General features: G+C 34.1%; 1 protein-coding gene across 1 annotated transcript; it reads left to right on the forward strand.

The window, feature by feature from the left end:
* Positions 1-16,061: 16,061 nt before the first annotated feature.
* On the forward strand, positions 16,062-16,391 carry LOC110709476 (uncharacterized mitochondrial protein AtMg00860-like). Its single transcript, XM_021887699.1, has one exon. The coding sequence runs from the start codon at positions 16,062-16,064 to the stop codon at positions 16,389-16,391; it is 330 nt and encodes a 109-aa protein (XP_021743391.1).
* The last annotated feature ends 3,894 nt before the right edge of the window (positions 16,392-20,285 follow it).

Consider the following 20,285-nt stretch of genomic DNA (forward strand, 5'->3'; position numbering starts at 1 on the left):
CGCGCCCGCTCCTATCGTGTTGGACAAAACTGCTCAGTTTCAAACGAACATAACTCCCTCGTTTTACATCGGAATTGAGCATATGACCTGTCATTGGAAAGCACTTAAGATAATATTTCATCTACAATTAGAATCACTCATAAATGTTTTGTAGATCAAAAGATATAGGCGTTTGAAGTTTGATCTTTGCAAATCAAGTGCACATTTCTTCATTATTTGTTCAATTATATGTTCAATATTTCTTCAATATTGAGCAATGAACTTATCTAAGTGTTCCTAAACATAAGAATAAACAAATAAAGTTTAATCTAATGCAAGAAGCAACCAAAATATGCAAGAAAAGCCAAAATTGAGCAATAACGACATTTCACACGCAAACAAGACAAATGTAATAAAACGTTATTAAAACCAATTAAAAAGATATCAAAACTATGAAAAACTAACTAGAAAATCCTTAAAAAATTAGTACATAAATGACACTTATCACTTACAATTAGCATTAGTTGCCGCATCTAATGTTGTTAGAATAATACATCAGTTTTTCAAATTTGACTTTCATTATCAGTATCATTGTTTCATCTCGTAAACGTGTTGACGAATAGCAATCCGTCAAATCTTATGAAATTAAAAGGTTATTATTTATTAATGAAAAAGCCAGTGGTAGAGGAGCTAATCAGATGAGTAATTTAAAAGAGTTGGAGATACACGTTTTATTGATGAAATAGCCAGTGGTAGAGGAGCTAATCAGATGAGTAATTTAAATAGAGTTGGAGATACACGTTGAGGTTTCACATCTTTACTCTATTCGCAGCTTGATGAAAATTTGTGATGCAACAATGTTAGTACTTGAATAAATCTGGAATGATAATTATTGTACTTCTTCTCAATGTGGGGATGCTGATGATGCTTTAGATCTAATGATTTCCTTTGATTTTGTGTTCATTGCCTGTTTGATGGAAGAAATTTTTGAATTTTCTAGTGTTCTAGGTAAGCTTTACAAAAAAAGTCTCAAGATATTGTGAATGTTGTGAAATTAGTCTCTACAAATCATGCACTTATTCAATATATGACAGAAAATGGATGGAAATTTTTTTAGAGTCAGTGGTATTGTTTTAATCTATCAGTAACATTATATTTTGTTACCTAATATGAATTCTCCTTATATAGCTTGTAGGGGTCGAACTCGTCATCAACAAAATCAAGTTACAATGAATCATTTTTATCGAGTTGAAATATTTTTTGATGCAATTGGCAAACAACTACAAGAGCTAAATCGTAGATTTAATGATGATTCTTTAGAGCTCTTAGCTTTATCATCATCTTTATTAGAGCCCAAAGATATATGGATTTTAAATTTTTAATCATGATAAGGTTTGCTTGCTTACAAAAAAGTATTCCCCATGAATTTTACGGAGCAAGAAAGGTACAATTTGATGTATCAATAATCGATTGCAACACTTTAATTGTGAATCAAAATATGATCCTAGTTTGAAAATCATTCTACCTCGGAGGAAGTTTGCGAACACTTGGCACAAATAGGAAAATCAAATGTATGTTTTTTGTTTGATAGACTAACTAGGTTATTCCCGTGCGATGCAAGATTAGAATTAATCTTTCTTGTAATTTATGTTTAGTTGCATGACATTGTATATGAATATTAGGATTAGATATAAAAATAATTTACATTTAAGGAAAGTAAAAAAAATTGAAACCAAGATCAAACATCAAACAAATTAGGTATGTGAAACTATAAGTTAGGAGTGAAACTTGGTTAATTGAATTTTATATAGACACTTATGCATTGAAGTCAAAAGTGTAGCCTAAAAATGAAAATAAAAAATCATTAATAATTGATGGCGTCACATAGGAGGAAAAAATTTTAAGGAAAAATTGCTTGAAATAATCCCACCTTTGGGGCCTCCACCCAAAATAATCCCACCTTTGGGATATTTTTATATAATCCGATCTTTATACCCAATCCGCTCAAAATGGTCCAAGTGACCTGTAACCGGTTAAGTAGGTAATTTTTTTTATTAAGTTTAATTTACACGTGTCACCACGTGATTGGTAAAAAAAAATTAAGTTTTAATTTTAATTAATTAATTATTATTTATTTTAATTATTTATTTTAAAACAACCACAACCACCCCCAGTCACCTCCACACCGCCACCATCAGCCCAGACCAGCCAGGGAGTCGCTGCTCCTCCTCCTACCCAGTTCGTTGCCTATAAACCACAAAAATGGTGGTGATGGTGGGGTGAATGTGATGAGCCAAAAATAAAGATAATTGGGTGATGGTGATGGCCCAGATCTGAGATTCGCGTGACAAATATCGTCTTGGAGGCGGTTGGCGGTGGAGGAGAAGTTAAAGGAGAGGAAGAGAAAGAAAATGGGATCGGAGGAGAGGGGGGTTGGTTGTGGTTGTGGGGTCGAGGGAAGAAGAAGAAGATGGGTTGTTGTTGATGTTGTCTTTGAAGGAGGAGACTGGAGAGGCGTTGAAGTCTTGAAGATGGGAGGAAGAAGAAGGAGAAGAGAGAGAGAGGATCAATGAATTGAAGCAACACCATTGTTTATGGCTCTTTGTGGTGGTTGGGTCGAGGCGAGGGGAAGGGAGGGGAGCCGGAAAACGTGGTGGGGGAGGGGGCCAGAAATGAGATGGCGGAAGTGGAGGGTTACCGGCGCATTATCTCCTAACGGTGGCGGCAAGGGCTGGTAGAAGAGGAGGGGCTGGCTGGGTTTTTTTTTAATTAATTTTTTTTACTTTTTTTGCAGTTTTTTTTTTTAATTTTTAAAGGTTTTTTATTTTTGTTAAATATTTTTAATTTAACTTGTTTTTCTATTTTATTTTTTTTGCCAATCACAAGCTGCCACATGTCAGGTAACCTGGTATAACAAGTTACATGACCGGTTGGGACCATTTTGAGCGGATTGGGTATAAAGGTCGGTTTATTTAAAAATATCCCAAAGGTGAGATTATTTTTAGCGGACGCCCCAAAGGTGGGATTATTGCGGGCAATTTTTCCAAATTTTAATGTAAGGATGACACATAAGATAGTTTGAGAGTTGACAATGTTAGTAATGTTTTATTTTAGTAATAGTTAATGGATACGTCTATTTTTGACTCGTTCTGTCTCCACAAAAGGAGCATTTTCAGCAATGAAGATCATGAAAACAAGACTGGGTAACAAGATGAAAGATGAGTTTTTGGCCGATAGTTCAATTATTTCTATTGAAAGGAAGATTTCTAAGTCATTTGATACTAAGTCAATAATTAATGTAATACCCCGTATTTTTATACTTATTTTAATTTAAATCAGTATTTCATAGAGTATTTAAATAATTCAAAATGAATTATTTATGGTATTTTACTAATTTAAAAAGGTTTATTTTAATTAAAGGTCCATTGTTATTTATTTAATAGTTTTGAAATTACTTTATTTTATTAGTTAGAAACTTTGGAGCTTATGATTTTATAAATGGAAGTTTTAATGTCAATGGTATTTTAAAGAAGTCAATGTCTACTTTGAATAGGAGTAGGAATCATTAAGGGTAGAAAAGTAATCGAAGTTAAGGAGGGTTTTGAGAGAGGGTATAAATACCCATCATATGAGCAAATTAAACTTTGCCCAAGGTAAAATCTCTCTCTCTCTCTCTCTCTCTCTCTCTCTCTCTCCTCTCTTATTTTCTTTCTCCTTAATTTTTCCCCCTCCCCTTTATTTTTCTCACTCTCACGCCACACACCACACACGCCACCACGCGTGGCTGGCCACCACCACAGCCACCCACTGGCCGGCCACCGTCACCTGTGAATGCCGGTAGCAGTAGCACCGGCGGGCGTGCGCGCGGCAGCAGCCCTGCCATGGTGGTGTGCGTAACCCAACAAAAAAAACAAAAAAAAACTCTCTTTTGTTTTAATAGAAATCTAGCCTTGATTTAATTATTGGGTTGTGTGATGATTTTTATGATGTTTAATTGTAATTATTATGTATATAATTTTCAGATTTAGTTTTTGAGCTAAAAAAACCCCCAAATTGAAAACCCTAGTTTTCTAAATTAATGTATATTGATGGAATTTGATTGTAGATGATGATGAGTCTAATTTATATATATATTTATTCTCCGTCCCATGGTCATATTTGTGCTTATTTGAGCTCTACGGAGCTATTTTTATTACTAATATATGTTTTCTAGGTGTTTTTGTAGAGTTGGTATTATTTTGTAAGAATTTGCAGGATTATGACAATTTTCGAGCTTATAGAGCCACTACAAAATATTAGAGCATTTATGATCGTATATTTGAAGCCCAAGGCCGAGTTAAAGAGATTTGGTTCGGTGATTAAGGGCTCGATTTGTGAATAGGTCCAAATTTATATATCGGACCAAGTAATGAACAAGATAGTACCACAAATCAAGCAAGCTAAAGATTTGGACTCAAATAGAAAGCCCAATCCAAAGAGGATACTACTGGGCTAGTAAAAATACCGGGCCCGATCGAGCAGGCTAAGGCCCGATTGTGTGCGCTTGGCTGTTGTACCTTGCTTGGTACAGACAAAAAACGCGAAAAGAACATGTAGTTGTTTTGTAAAGAACATACAGCTGTTTTGTAAAAAACATATAGCTGTTTTGTAAAGAACATCCAATTTTATGTTTTTTTTTTATATTTAAAGAACATTTGTAATATTAATAAAGAACATGATAATATTATGTAATGACCATTATTCATATATAGCCACCATATTTTAAAGACAAAATTCAAAGAACATTTCACGATAACCAATGAACATTATATCACAAATAAAAGTACATTACATTGACAATTAAAGAACATGGACATATGTTCTTTTCACTCTTTTTTGTGCAAATATGTTTTTTTTACTTTAGGTATATGTTCATTACATTTTAATAATATGTTATTTTCACTACAGCTGTATGTTCTTTACATTTGTATGATATGTTCTTTTCGTGAAACTTCTGTACGATGCACGGTACAGACGTCTATAGGAACCACACACTGCTTTTTCTTGATATATAAGGGGGTAGTATGTAGGCTAAGAGCAGGAGGTTTTAGATTAGATTTTTATTCTTTAGATTAAGTTTCATGCTTTACTTTAGTTTAGTTTTTGGTTTTTACGCAAATTATAGCTTTTAGTTTTTATTATTGCTTTTATTTATTTAGTTTGGAGGATCTTTAACTTTTCTTTTTGTTTAATCTATTTCGTTTTTACATTAGCCTTGTTATTGCTTTCTTATTAGCTTTATTATTATTGTTTTTAATCATTCTTAATTTAATTACTTCGTGTAGTTTAGATTTAAATATGTGTGAGTAGTTTAATTCTAGGGTTCTTGGGGGATCCATAATTAATATAAAGGTATGATTATTTTGGTTGATTATTGATATTGCATACTAATTTCTTATTAAATTGTTCTAGTTCTTTACAATTAGATTATGAATCGAGCAGATGTGATTTGATTGTAACAGTATTGCAATATTGAATTGATGAATCGAGCAGAAGTTAATTTGATATTAAAGGCTATTTTCAATAGGAACTTAGATCTAATAAATTGCGAGAGCCTGTTAGATCTATGTTGATTAATAAATTGCGAGCGCCTTTTAATCATGTTATGTTTCAAATATTAATCGTTGATTGTTATATTTTATCCCGGAGTATTAATTATTGGTGAACCTGTGACCCTAGGCTTTTTATTATTGTTTATTCCCTTAGAATAATTCACATAAAATCATACTTGTTAATAATTTAGATTATAATAATTAATTAGGAGTAAAAGAACTTTGTTTCCTTGTGGATTTGACCCTACTTTACTATCTATTTTAGTTAGTGGTTTTAGGAATTACTTTTGATTAGGTGATACGACTTTAGCCTGTCAGATGATTAACATTATTGAAATAAGTGTTTTTAAACATAATTGCAGCAATTTTACATTTTTATAAAGCTGGAATTTTTATATAAAGGTTAGAATTATGTTTCTTGAAAGGATTCTTAATTACCCATTAATTGGGTATAAAAGTAGGGGTTTTAAATTAATTTTCAGCTTGTTTTAGAGGGTTTATAAGTGATTTAAAGAGTGTATATGTTGTTGAAAAATTATATTGATTAGGTATTAATGTCTCTTTGTAATTTTGGGTTGTAGGAGATTTCCAAGTGAGTGATCGATTTTGTGTAGTCGTAGCGATTTTGAGATCATATTCAAGGTATGTTCGAGTACTTGGTAATTATTTAGGTGTATAGAAGCATGTTAGGCTTTGCTCAATTAATTCCAAGGTAGTATCATGATAGACATTGATTGGAATTGTTGTTTGGATTGATGTTGGTGAATGATTTGTGAAGTATGGATTATTTGTGGTGAATTGATGTTTGGAATTAATTATGTTGGCATGTTGAATATGAACCACACTTTTATTATTGGCATGATTGAGAGCATGTTTAATTAAACTAAATGTTTAATTGGGTTTGGTATTTTGAATGAGAATTTTATTATGATTCATATAATTTTTATTGATGCTATAAGCGTGGGAAAGGAGCTATTAAGTGTCTATGTACAAGAGGAATAGATTATATTTTGATGCCTAAGTGCACTTAAGGTGTTCTAAATACTGAGGGATAGGAGTTGTGGTGCTTTATGCACTTAAGGTGTCTTTGACATCGAGGTAGATTAAAAAGGGTTCAACATTAAAAATTATGCGGTCACTAATTATTCAAGAATTAAATTGTTATGTTTGATTGCTTGAATGATTTGTAGTGATTGATTGTGTTATGGTTTGAGAGTCATCACCAAGTCTAAAAATATGTAAACGACGTAAAGTGAAAGAGATTACCCACCAAAACTCTTGGAACGTATATACCTTGAGTATGAACATATGGGGGGAGTTATGCCACTTTATATTTGACCATAACTTCTACTGGGAGTATAGAATGCTATATTTTTCTTTTTATTATGCGCAAGAATTCCGCCACTTACGAGTGGTTCTTTTATACTGGCACGGTTAACTCCCGTGTTAGTACCCCTTTATTGGGGCAGGTTAGGGGGAAACCCGTTTAATGCGTAATCATGCTAAATAAATAATCTAGTAATTTAATAGTTGGTTATGTTGTATGTTGTATGCTTGTAAACAGGTGCAACAAGGTAAGTTGTGTGATGATAGGATGAAAGCATGTTAGTGTGTTCTGTTTACGCTTATGTACTCAGCATTGTTGATTGTGTGTTTGTTTGGCATTGTCTTTATCTTGGCCCTACGACAACCCATTTCTAATGGCGAGTAGTGGAGAAAAAGTAAAGAGAAGTTTTTCAGGTGATGAACCATATTCATGATGGGCATGAGTGAAGAGCGAATCATGCTTAGTTTCCAAAAGAATGTGATGTGATTTATTGCTTTGAATATTATATATTTTGCTTATGAGACTAACACAAAGGTTTTAAGTTTTATTTCGGTTTTAATAAGGGCCTACAATGGTTCCAAGTTGTAGGTTGACTGTGTTTCATTTTGGTTTGACTTTACTTTCATTGGTTTGCCTTTTTTAAGTTGACTTGTTTTGATTGGTTTTTAAAGATAGTCTTCCGCTGTGTGTTTTTGATAATTGTATTAGCCGTTTTCACGATGGCGGTAATGTCTTAGAATTTTCTATTTCATATTTTAAAAAGAGTAAAACAGGTATTTTTAAAGGAAAGGAGTTTCTAGGGTGTTACAAAGTGGTATCTGGGAGCTTTGGTTGAGATTTGTATTACCACTAAAGCCAAAAGCGTGTTTTAAAGTATTTTGTTTTAAAACTTGGTCAAGTGTTTATTTAACCAAGTGTAGACACCTGATTGTGTCTCCCCAAAAACCAAACATAATGATGAGTACCTTTCACGTCTTTGATTATCGAGTTAGGTGAAGAGTTGAAGAGTCTCGTGAATTTCCTTTAGCCTTGACCATATCTCTATCCTTTTCCAAAGAGTTTTAATCCAAAATCATTTATTTCGTTCCCTTAAACCCAAAATCATTCATTTCGTGTCTTTGAAAATCACTCATTTCGTGTCCTTTTTATAAAACGTCCAAACCAGTTTTTTTTGGTCCATAATCTAGGTCCAATAATTGTGTGGTTTGATGGGTTTGAAAAGAGCTTTCCAACGATATATCATAAGCCCAAATCCGAGTTACAACGAGAAAGTTATAGCCAAAATACTAAATTGAGCCAAAATCGAGCCTTACCTACGACCCAATGAACATGTGGAGGATCCATTAACCTTAAACATCATTCCTAAATCCCTTAGAATTTATTATTAGCTTCTAGAATTCTCTAGAAGGTTCTAATTTATCCTGTTTTTGAAAAGATAAAGAATTTAAGAATTTTACTTCGGATAAAACACTTGTTTTTCAATAAATTTAATTCTGATAAAACTAGAATGCGTACGGAAATACGATGAACCCAAATTGATTGGAAGTCGGATTCCGTACGGATTCTATCTTTTGAAAAATATCGCTGAGCGATAGAAATATCACGTCACGACGAAAATATCGCGTCGCGACAGAAATACGATGAACCTAATTTGATTGGAATTCTACTCCGAGTCGGATTCTGACTCTTTTATGATCTTTCGACCCTCTTTTTTTCTTATAAATAGAGGTCTTTTACCACGTTTTCGATCATCAACAAGCTTGATCACCAACAATCATCATCTAATCTCTCTCTCTAAGTTATAAGATTTTCTCTCTCTCTCTCTTTCTTAGCCTTAGCGTAAACACATCCCAACACCATACTCCTTTCACGAGTCTTGTATACTCCAAGCCCTTCTCGAAGTTTCTTTCGACCTCGACGTGAAAGGTTGATATTTCTGAGGGTTTAGTCCCTAATCTATATTTCAATTCTTATTTGATTTATTTGTTTGATTTAATCTTTCTTGAAGTTACTAACGTGTGTATTATTTTGATAGAAAGAGATACGAGGCATCAAAGTGAGTAGATCTATTATCCTTACTCCTTGTTTTTGATATAGAAATCATGCTTAGGATGTTATTTTGATTCCTAGTATCATGTTAGGATGTTGATTATGATTTCCTAGTGTCAAGTTTAGGGTGTTAATTAATATTTCTAATATTATGTTGGTTTCTAGTATCATGTTTAGGCTAATGCTTTGATTATGATTTTTATTTAGTGACATGTTAGGGTTTGTTATTAATCCGTTTAGTATCATGTCTAGGATCTTACTAATTATACTATTGATGAGATTATGATTATATTGATTATGATGATGATTGTTGTGTCAATTATACATTGCTTGATTATTTATTATTCATTGTTATTGCTTGACACGCCCTTTCTTGCAAGTTTAAAGGGAATTTGTACTTGAAATTACTCCTAATAAGATCATTAATAATTTGATTTAGGCTTAATATGATTTTAATTCAAGTGATTGCCAATAATAGGTTTATTTGTGCATTAATAATCAACCAACGTAGATTAAACAGGTTTAGGACTAACTTATTGTATGTATGTTGATCGGAAAGCGCACATGAATATCATAAGAATTAAGTAGAGGCCGATTTAAAGCAGGTTCAATCTCTTTTAGGTTGGATTCGTACCATCATCCCCGAATATCCAGGGTCATGTTCCGGACCACTATGGAGTTAGCGATCTCCGTGATCGTGAATGGGGTGTAACTTTCACACCCGTGAATGGTTTACAAGTTCCTAAAACTTGTTGGCGACTCTTTTATCTCTAGCTTCTTTCCCTTTGGAAGCCACCATGCTTAAATGCATGATCACAGTGGGGCTCAAAGTTGATGTTTGAAATATACCCTACACCAAGTAATTTTACAAAGTCAGTTATTTTATTTTATTTTATAGAAGGCCGAATTTTATTTTATTTTTTAAGAGAGGTCCGAACTTTTTTTTTTTCTTATTTTGGAACATCCGATTTTTTTTTAAAAAAAAATAGGGTGTTCGAAATTTTTTTTATGAGAGCCGAAATTCTTGGCCTTTTTCGGAACTTATTTTCGAAATTTTTTTTTAAGAGGAATCAAAAATATTTTAGTTGTTCATTTTGCAGGAAAGCAAGGATTAAGGTAAGAATTATGTGTTAAAAGCTTTAAAAAGCATGTTGGTGAACTTGGGTTGGAAAGAATTTGGGCATATAAGTTAGAATTAATCATGTTCTTGTATGCACTAATATTTAGGTTATGATGTTTGATCATGTGAATTGATTGATTAGAAGCATGTAATTATGTGACTAGAAATAACTGAGATTGTTTGATTGAACATTAAACCTAAATTCATGCAAGAACTGTGTTATTTTATTTTCTTTGGGAAGGGAATTCTTTTCTAAGTCTTTTCCTTTATAGGATGTCAATCTTTCCTAGCAAACATTCTCAGATTGGTACTCTAATTAAGAAAGAATATGAACATCCCTTTTACTACGTTAAGAAATTTCGTTTCTACTGTTCTCATATGAGCGATGTCCTAGGATACAAGCATTATGAGCTTCCTGATCGTGTTTCAGCTATGATCATTCACTGTCTTCTAGATATTTGATTTCTATGGACAATGGTATCCTGATTACAAATATTTGATTTCTTATCTCGTTAGAGTTGAGAAATATCATTGCGAGCGCTTACACATTCCATATCCCAATTACTATTATGATAATCCAGCAGGGAATGATTCCCCTTCCACTAGTCATCAATCAAGAAATTCTTCTCCACCACAGGGTAATCAAGCAGGAACAGATGGAGGGTAGGAAGAAGGAGAGATGATGGATGAGAGTAACCATACTATAGATAGTTCCATTATGGAGATTCCAAATCCTAATCCACCCCCAACTCCAATTATAATTGACATTTCATCTGACGATGAGGAAGATGAAGAGTTCATTCAAGTAAAGCAAAATCCAGAGACACCTGAACCAATGGAGGAAGAAGATGATCCTGAATTCGATCCTGGAAGCTACAAACAATCGAAGGACAAGAAGGACAATGTTCGAAAGAACTAGATTTTTGTAGTTTCATTTCTCTTAGGATTCTTAGTTTCATTTCTACATTTCAATTATTTCATTTTCAGTAAAGTAATAAGTGGCATGTCCACAGTGAGAGTGAGTCAATAAACCTATTGAGATGCGTAGGTTCTTTGAACTCATTTCATTTCAATTTTCTATTCATTTTCTTACTCAGCAATAAAATTCTATTTATTTTCTTATCAAATAATTCATTTTATTTCCAAATAATTCATTCCCCAAATCATTCATTTCAAATCACTACTCCAATAAGCCATTTCTTACTCAAATATTCCAATAAATTAATTCTAAACTCTGAGAAATCATTAGGAATTATTTTTATTTATTATTGTGATGCTTTATTAAATGTGTGGTTGGTTAGCAATCAATATTTGGTTGATCAAGCTGCCATTTTGGGAATTGTAATTTTTCAATCTCAATTTGTTAGCTTAAAGTTAAATGTGTATGTAGGGAGGGTATAAGTTAGTTAGATGGGTGTCTAGCTTGAGAGCTAACCAAGATCGACCATAATTAATAAAGACCCCTTCTTTTAATTCAGGCGAAGAAAGATGGAAGGAGGAAGTGGGAACAATAACGAAGAAAATGAGCTGAGTGAGGTTGTGAGGCAGTTGGCAGCGGTCGCCCTGCAGTTAGCAAGAAACTCAACTAATAATGGAGATGCTTAGGGAGAGATGTTTAAGAAGGTGGCACAAAGCAAGCCACCAACTTATCAAGGTGAGCCTGATCCAACAGTGCTGGAAAGCTAGTTAAGGGAGTTTGAGAAACTGTTTGGGGCAGTAGGGTGCCTAGAAAATTCGAAAGTAGGCTATGCTACCTATTACCTCAGGGGTGAAGCTGACCTTTAGTGGCAACAAAATGAGGCTACCATTAAGGCACTACCTGGGTTTAACTGGACTATGTTTCAGGAGAAGGTTAGGGACAAGTTTTACCCTAGCTTCTCACAGAAACAGAAAGCTGAGGAATTTTCCAACCTTACAATGGGAGATATGTCAGTCACTGAGTATTATACTAAGTTTATTGAGCTGTCAAGGTTTGCCAAAGAGTATGTGGCTATAGAAAAGGCAAAGGCTAGGAAGTTAGAGAGTGGATTGACCACTGATTTGCAGCTAAAGTTGTGCAGACAAGTGTGCAAAACCTTGGATGATGTGTATGGGAGGTCTGCACACCTTTATGCGTTGGAGTTGAAGAAAAAGAAAGAATTAGCTGAGGTGGAAGGGAAGGAAAAGAGAAAAGAGATGGGGCAAAACTCTGGAAACCTGCAAGGTAACCAGAACAACTTCAAGAAGCAGAAATACCACCACAACAACAACAACAATAATTTTCAAGGTAACAATCGTCAAGGTGGATGAAACTTCAATGGAGGGGCTAAGAACTCTAACCAGGGAAATAATAAGGAAGATGGTATTTCTATAAGAGGTGCAAGAATAATCAACCTGGAAGAGACTGTGACGGCAACCTAGTTACTTGTCGTGCTTGCAACAAGTTGGGACATAGGGATAACGAGTGCTTCTCCAAAGATTCTAATCGAAACAAGCATGGAAATAACCAAGGAGGGGCTTAAAGGAACTTTCAGGGAAACAACAACTATTCAGGGAATAAGGGGGCACAGCAGAATGGAGCGAAAGGCAATAATAATGGGAATAATCAGGTGAAGAGTGGAGCTCCAAGAATACTGAATATGATGTGTAGGCATGAGGCTGATTCTACAAAGGATATTATTACTGGTACCTTTTCTATTAACTCTATTTCTGTTAAAGTTTTATTTAATTTTAGTGCAACTTTTTTTTTCATTTCAAAAGCCATTGTTTCAAAATTATCGCACTGTTTGAAAACCATAGATGTTATAGATTTACCTATAGTTATTCCTACGGGAAGGGTAGTACAATGTACCAAAACTTTTAAGGATGTGCCATTAGAGATCAAGGGAAAGGTGTTTCTGTCTGACCTCATTGAATTTGGGTTAAGTGACTTCGACATCATTTTGGGAATGGATTGGTTGAGCAAGTATAGTGCAGAGATTAGTTGTCGATCACAGAAAGTACAAATGAGTACAGTTGAGGGTGAGTTGGTGACATATTGGAAGCACGGTGAAACAAAGTGCCCAAGGGTCATATCTATGTTAAAGTTGGCTAAGTATCTTAAGAAGGGGAATCCAATATACTTTTGTAGTGTGAGGTATTTGGAACATGAAGAGGCAGCTAAGCCTGAGGACAAGAAGTGGTGAACAAGTTTCTGGATGTGTTTCCAGAAGAGATTTCAGGAACGCCTAATGAGCCTATTTTATATGTATTTATATTCCCCGTCCCACGGTCATATTTGTGCTTATTTGAGCTCTGCAGGGCTATTTTTACTATTAATATACGTTTCCTAGTGTTTTGTAGAGTTGGTATTATTTTGTAGGAATTTGCAGATTTATGACAATTCCTGAGCTTATTGAGCAACTACGAAGACATTGGAGTCAGATCGTATTTTATGACCGTATGTTAAAAGCCCAAGGTCGAGCTAGATAAATTTAGTCCGATGATTAAGGGCTCGATTAAATAAGCAAGCTACAAAGTTCATGTTACTAGTATGGACAAAATAAGTATCACGATATTTTACTAGATGAGCCAAGTAGTGATTAGAAAGATGTTTGGGCCTAAAGCAAACGGAAGCCCAACCCCAAGGTGATCAGCTGATTTGGCGTGAGAATAGGCGGGCCCGATCGGGCGTCGCAATAATCGATCGGGCGAGCTTGTTTCATCCACCGAGTTTGTTAAGTCAGGGGTGTTGTTAAACGTCGTTCCCAAATTACAACTCGTCGCTCGCATTTTTTTCATGAAATTCCGTTTTTGCCCCGTTTATAAATAACTCACGACACTCACTCACGACAGTTACAACACATTTTACGCTCGTACTTTCCCTCTAAAAACTAATTCTCTTCAAAAATTAAAAAAAACAGAATTTTTTTTAAATCTGAAAATTCAAAAAAAAAAAAAAAAAAAAAAAAAAAAAAAAAAAAAAAAAAACCTGAAAATTTGGGACATCCGCCTGAAATTTTTGGATGTCTTAAGGGACATCCGCCTAAAATTTCTGAATGTCCCAAAGGACATCCTCTTAAAATTTCCGGATGTCCCAAGGAACATCCAGAAATTTCAGGCGGATCTAAGGGAACATCCGGAAATTTCAGGCGGATGTCCCTAAAATTCGTGTTTTTTTTTTTTTTTTTTTGGTTTTTTTTTCGTGCTTAAATTTTTTGTACTCATAATTAATGTTATGTAATTTTGGTTTTTTTTGTTGTGATTAATATTTTTTTAAATAATTGATTAAATGCAAGTGGTGGGTCAAAGTGCTCGGGAATAATATTAAACTGCTCGGTATACTATGTGACAAAATAGTGGAGCCTTATATAGGTCAAATTAACACAAGGACAAAACGGTAATTTCACATTTAAATGGAAGCGTCACCATGTAAATTGGGAGCCTCGAATAACAGTTCACTAAGTCAGTCTTCATATTCGGTGAGTTATACAAACCCGTAAATTGGGGAACTAGGGGCAACTTTTCATTATTACTTTTGTTTGAGAATTGTTATTAGCAGCAGCTTTTCATTATTTGCAGTAGACTTAGTTTTAGTAGTTGGATTTCTTGATTTATTGGTTTGAGTTGACTTTTCTTTATTTTCCTTTCTTAGTTTTGCTTTAATATAGTTTTTAGTAATTAGTTTTAGTTTTTTACGGAACTTTGTGGTTTTGTTTAAGTTTATATACTGTTGTCTTAGTATGAGTTTTGATATTATTGTTTCTTATATGCTTACTTTAATTATTTTATTTAATTGCTTATTGATTTTAATTATGTTTAATTTAATTGCTTTGTTTAGTTTTGATTTAATTATGCACGAGTAGTTTAATTCTAGGGTTTTTGAGGATCCATGATTAATATGAAGGGATGAATTACTATTGTTCATTATTAATGTTTTGGATTAATTTCCTATTGATTGTTATAATGCTATGCAATTAGATTTGCGCATGTTTAATTGTATGAGTAACGCAATATTGATTCGAGATTCGAAAGATGAGAATTAATATTAACGCCTAGTTTCAATAGGTAGAATTAATTTATAAATGGTTAAATTAAGATTCGATATATGCGATTTAATACAGCTAAGTTAATTCTGTGATTGTAATACGTAGCGAAAGCAATTTATAATCTGGTTAATTTATCCATTGATGATTGATTGTTATGTTTTATCCCGAAATATTAATTATTGGTAAACTAGTGACCCTAGGTCTTTTATTATTGATTATTCCCTTAGTTAATTATTGTCGTAGTATAATTCTCACAAAAATACTCGTTTCTTGATAATTTAAATTATAATAATTTATTAGAAATAAAAGAACATTGTTTCTCTGTGGATTCGACCCTACTTTCCTATCTATTTTAGTTAGTGGTTTTAGGAATTACTTTTGATTAGGTGATACGACTTTATCCTGTCAATGCCACCAAAAAGGGCAAATGATTTCACAATAGAGCTGGTCCTAGGAACAGCACCATTTCCAAGGCTGTATGAGGTTATGTATTGACTATAGGGAGTTGAATAAGGTCACCATAAAGAACAAGTACTCATTGCCAGGGATTGATGACCTATGTGACCGATTGAGGGGCGCATCGGTGTTTTCTAATATTGATTTAAGGTCTGGATACCATCAATTGAGGATCGCAGATGAAGATATTCCCAAAATTGCATTTAGGACAAGGTATGGACATTATGAGTTCACAGTAATGCCATTTGGATTACGAATGCTCCAGCAATCTTTGTGGACTTGATGAATAGAGTGTTCCATTCATTTATGGACAAGTGTATCGTGGTGTTCATAGATGATATACTAGTGTATTCAAAGAATAAAGAGGAACATGTAAAACATTTGAGGGCAATTCTACAAACCTTAAGGGAGAACAAGTTGTATGCGAAGTTTTCCAAGTGTGAGTTTTGGTTGAAGAAAGTAGCATTTTTGAGTCACTTTGTGTCCAAGGATGGGATAGAAGTAGATCCAGCCAAAATTGAGGCTGTAAAAGGATGGCCTACGCTAAGGACGATGTCGACATTAGAAGTTTCTTAGGTTTAGCAGGGTATTATAGGTGTTTTGTGAAGGATTTTTCTAAGATTGCTAAGCCTATGACCTCTCTAATGAAGAAGGACAAGAAGTTTGAATGGGATGACAAGTGTGAGGAAGCTTTCCAACTCTTAAAACAAAAGTTGATTACAGCAGCGGTGCTTACACTATCAGATGAAAGTGGAATCTATGATGAATATAGGGATGCATCCAAGAATGGTCTGGGATGTGTACTTATGCAAAATGGGAAGGTGATTGCATATGCATCAAGACAATTGAAACCTCATAATTAAACTACCCTACTCATGACTTAGAATTAGCTGCAATCATTTTTGCGCTAAATATTTGGAGGCATTACTTGTATGGAGTGAAATGTAGAATTTACACAGACCATAAAAGTTTGAAATACATTTTCACCCAAAGAGATCTAAACTCACACCAAAGGAGATGGTTAGAATTTACAACGGCCTACGACTTAGACATACAATACCATGAAAGGAAAGCAAATGTAGTTGCAAATGCTCTAAGTTGTAAGTTAAGCCATGGGCTGAACACTTTGATAGTGGCTGATGAGTTATGTAGGGAAATGAAAAAAATGAACCTGGATGTGGTAGAATGGGGAGTACCAGCAGGCATACTTGCGAACCTGAGTATTCAACCAACAATATTTGATGAAATAAGGGAAAATCAGGTAGGAGATGTTAAGTTGGATAGGATTCGTGAGAATATAAAGCAAGGAAAGGCTACAAATTTCAAAATTCATGAAGATGGAAGCCTAGGTACAAGGGTCGATGGTGTGTACCACAAAAATGCGAGGAGGTAAAGAGAAATCTGATGGAAGAAGGTCACAATACACCATACTCAGTACACCCAGGAGGGGACAAGCTATACAAAGACTTGAAAAATATGTATTGGTGGCCTAGAATGAAGAATGAAGTTGCGGAATTTGTAACAAAGTGTCTAACTTGTTAAATAGTGAAAATAGAGCACAAGAGACCGCAAGGAACTGTGCAATCATTGGAAATTCCTGGATGGAAGTCGAATTGTATTTCAATGGACTTTGTAACTTGCCTCCCAAAGTCAAAGAGTGGAAATGATACCATTTGGGTCGTGGTGGATAGACTTACTAAATCTGCGGTGTTCATACCAATGAATGAGACCTAAAAGATGGAGCAACTTGCAAAAGCTTACATCAAGAATGTTGTGAGATTACATGGAGTTTCAAAGGATATTGTGTCTGATAGATATTCTAGGTTTCTTTCAAAGTTCTGGAAGAGTGTTCAAGAAAGCTTTGGAATAACACTAAAGATGAGTACAACATTTCACCCTGCCACAGACGGACAAACTGAGAGAACTATTCAAACCTTGGAAGACATGTTAAGAGCTTCTGTCGTAGACTTCCAAGGGGGATGTAAAGATAGCTTGGACTTAATTGAATTTTCTTATAACAATAGTTACCATGCAAGCATTGGCATGACCCCATTTGAGGCATTATATGGAACGAAGTGTCGCAGCCCTGTATGTCGGAATGACATAAGTGAAAAAATGATCTTAGGGCCTCTCTCTTTCTCCTCTTATTTTCTTTCCCCTTAATTTTCCCCCTCCCCTTTATTTTTCTCAATCTCACGCCACACGCCACCACGCGTGGCCGGCCACCACCACAACCACCCACCGGCCGGCCACCGCTACCTGCGAACTCCGACAGCAGCAGCACCGGCGAGCGTGCGCGCGGCAGCAGCCCTGCCGTGGTGAGGTGCACAACCCAAAAAAAATAAAAATAAAAAATAAAAACTCTCTTTTGTTTTTAGTTCTAATCTAGCCTTGATTTAATTATTGTTTTTGGGTTGTGTGATAATTTTTATGATGTTTGATTTTAGTTGTTATGTATATAATTTTTAGATTTTGTTTTTAAGCTAAAAAGCCCCAAATTGAAAACCCTAGGTTTCTAAATTAATGTATATTGATGGAATTTGATTGTAGATGATTAATATTATTGAAATAGGTATTTTTAAACATAATTACAACAATTTTACATGTTTTCATAAAGCATGAATTTTTATATAAAGGTTAGAATTATGTTTCTTGAAAGGATTTTTAATTACCCATTAATTGGGTATAAAAGTAGGGGTTTTAAATTAATTTTCAGCTTGTTTTAGAGGGTTTATAAGTGATTTAAAGAGTATATATTGCTGAAAATTTATATTGATTAGGTATTAATGTCTCTTTGTAATTTTGGGTTGTAGGAGATTTCCAAGTAAGTGATCGATTTTGTGTAGTCGTGGCGATTTTGAGATCATATTCAAGGTACGTTCGGGTACTTGGTAATTATTTAGGTGTATAGAAGCATGTTAGGCTTTGCTCAATTAATTCCAAGGTAGTATCAAGATAGACATTGATTGGAATTATTGTTTGGATTGATGTTGGTGAATGATTTGTGAAGTATGGATTATTTGTGGTGAATTGATGATTGTAATTAATTATGTTGGCATGTTGAATATGAACCACACTTTTATTATTGGCAAGATTGAGAGCATGTTTAATTAAGTTTGGAATTTTTAAAGAAAATTTTATTATAATTCATATAATTTTTATTGGTGCTATAAGCATGGGAAAGGAGCTATTAAGTGTCTATGTACGCGAGGATTAAATTATATTTTGGTGCCTAAGTGCACTTAAGGTGTTCTAAACACCAAGGGATAGGATTTGTGGTGCTTTATGCACTTAAGGTGTCTTTGACACCGACACCGAGATAGATTAAAAAGGGTTCAAAATTAAAAATTATGTGGCCACTAATTATTCAAGAATTTAATTGGTATGTTTGATTGCTTGAATGATTTGTAGTGATTGATTGTGTTATGGTTTGAGAGTCATCACCAAGTCTAAAAATATGTAAACAACGTAAAGGGAAAGAGATTACGCACAAAAACTCTTAGAACATATATACCTTGAGTATGAATATATGGGTATTTATGCGACTTTATATTTGACCATAACTTTTACTGGGAGTACAGGACGCTGTATTTTATTATGCGCAGAAATTCCGCCACTTACGAGTGGTTCTTTTATACTGACACGGTTAGCTCCCGTGTTAGTACCCCTTTATTGGGGCAGGTTAGGGGGAAACCCGTTCAATGCGTAATCATGCTAAATAAATAATTTAGTAATTTGTTAGTTGGTTATATTGTATGTTGTATGCTTGTAATTAAACAGGTGCAACAAGTTAAGTTTTGTGATGATTGAATGAAAGCATGATAGTGTGTTCTGTTTACGCTTATGTACTCAGCATTGCTGATTGTGTGTTTGTATTTTGTTTGGCCTTGTTTTTATCTTGGCCCTACGACGACTCATTTCTAATGGCGAGTAGTGGAGACAAAGTAAAGAGAAGTTATTCAGGTGATGAACCATATTCATGATGGGCATGAGTAAAGATCGAATCATGCTCAGTTTCCATAAGAATGTGATGTGATTTATTGCTTTGAATATTATATATTTTGCTTGTGAGATAACACAAAGGTTTTAAGTTTTATTTCGGTTTTAATAAGAGGCTACAATGGTTCCAAGTTGTAGGTTGACTGCATTTCACTTTGGTTTGACTTTACTTTCGTTGGTTTGAATTTTTAAGTTGACTTGTTTTAATTGGTTTTTAAAGAAAGTCTTCCGCTGTGTGTCTTTGATAATTGTCTTAGCCGTTTTCACAATGGCGGTAATGTCTTAAAATTTCCTATATCGTATTTAAAAAAGAGTAAAACAGGTATTTTATAGGAAAGAAGTTTTTTAGGTGTTACAATTGATGATTTCAAGTACTCCCTCCGTTAGGAATGTCTAGGGTGTTACAATTGATGATTTCAAGTACTCCCTCCATTTTTAAATACTTCCCCCACTTTCCATTTTCGGCCGTTTTTAAATACTTGCCCCATTTCTTTATTTGACAAGCTTTTACAATATTTAATTTATTTCTCTGAACTAGTGAACCCAACATAAATCATATTTTATTGATTTCATATTCTGTCTCCTCCTATTCTTACAATTTTTTGTTCTTCCACCAATTCTACCACCTCTATATTTTATTATTTTCTCCTCCGCGCATGGAAAAATGGAGCAAGTATTTAAAAATGGAGGCAGTATTATATTTAGCTATATTTTATACTCCTTAATCTTTATAATATAATCTCACATTGAATTTGTAA

Source organism: Chenopodium quinoa, unplaced genomic scaffold, assembly GCF_001683475.1.
Source record: "Chenopodium quinoa cultivar QQ74 unplaced genomic scaffold, ASM168347v1, whole genome shotgun sequence".
NCBI classification, from domain to species: Eukaryota; Viridiplantae; Streptophyta; class Magnoliopsida; order Caryophyllales; family Amaranthaceae; genus Chenopodium; species Chenopodium quinoa.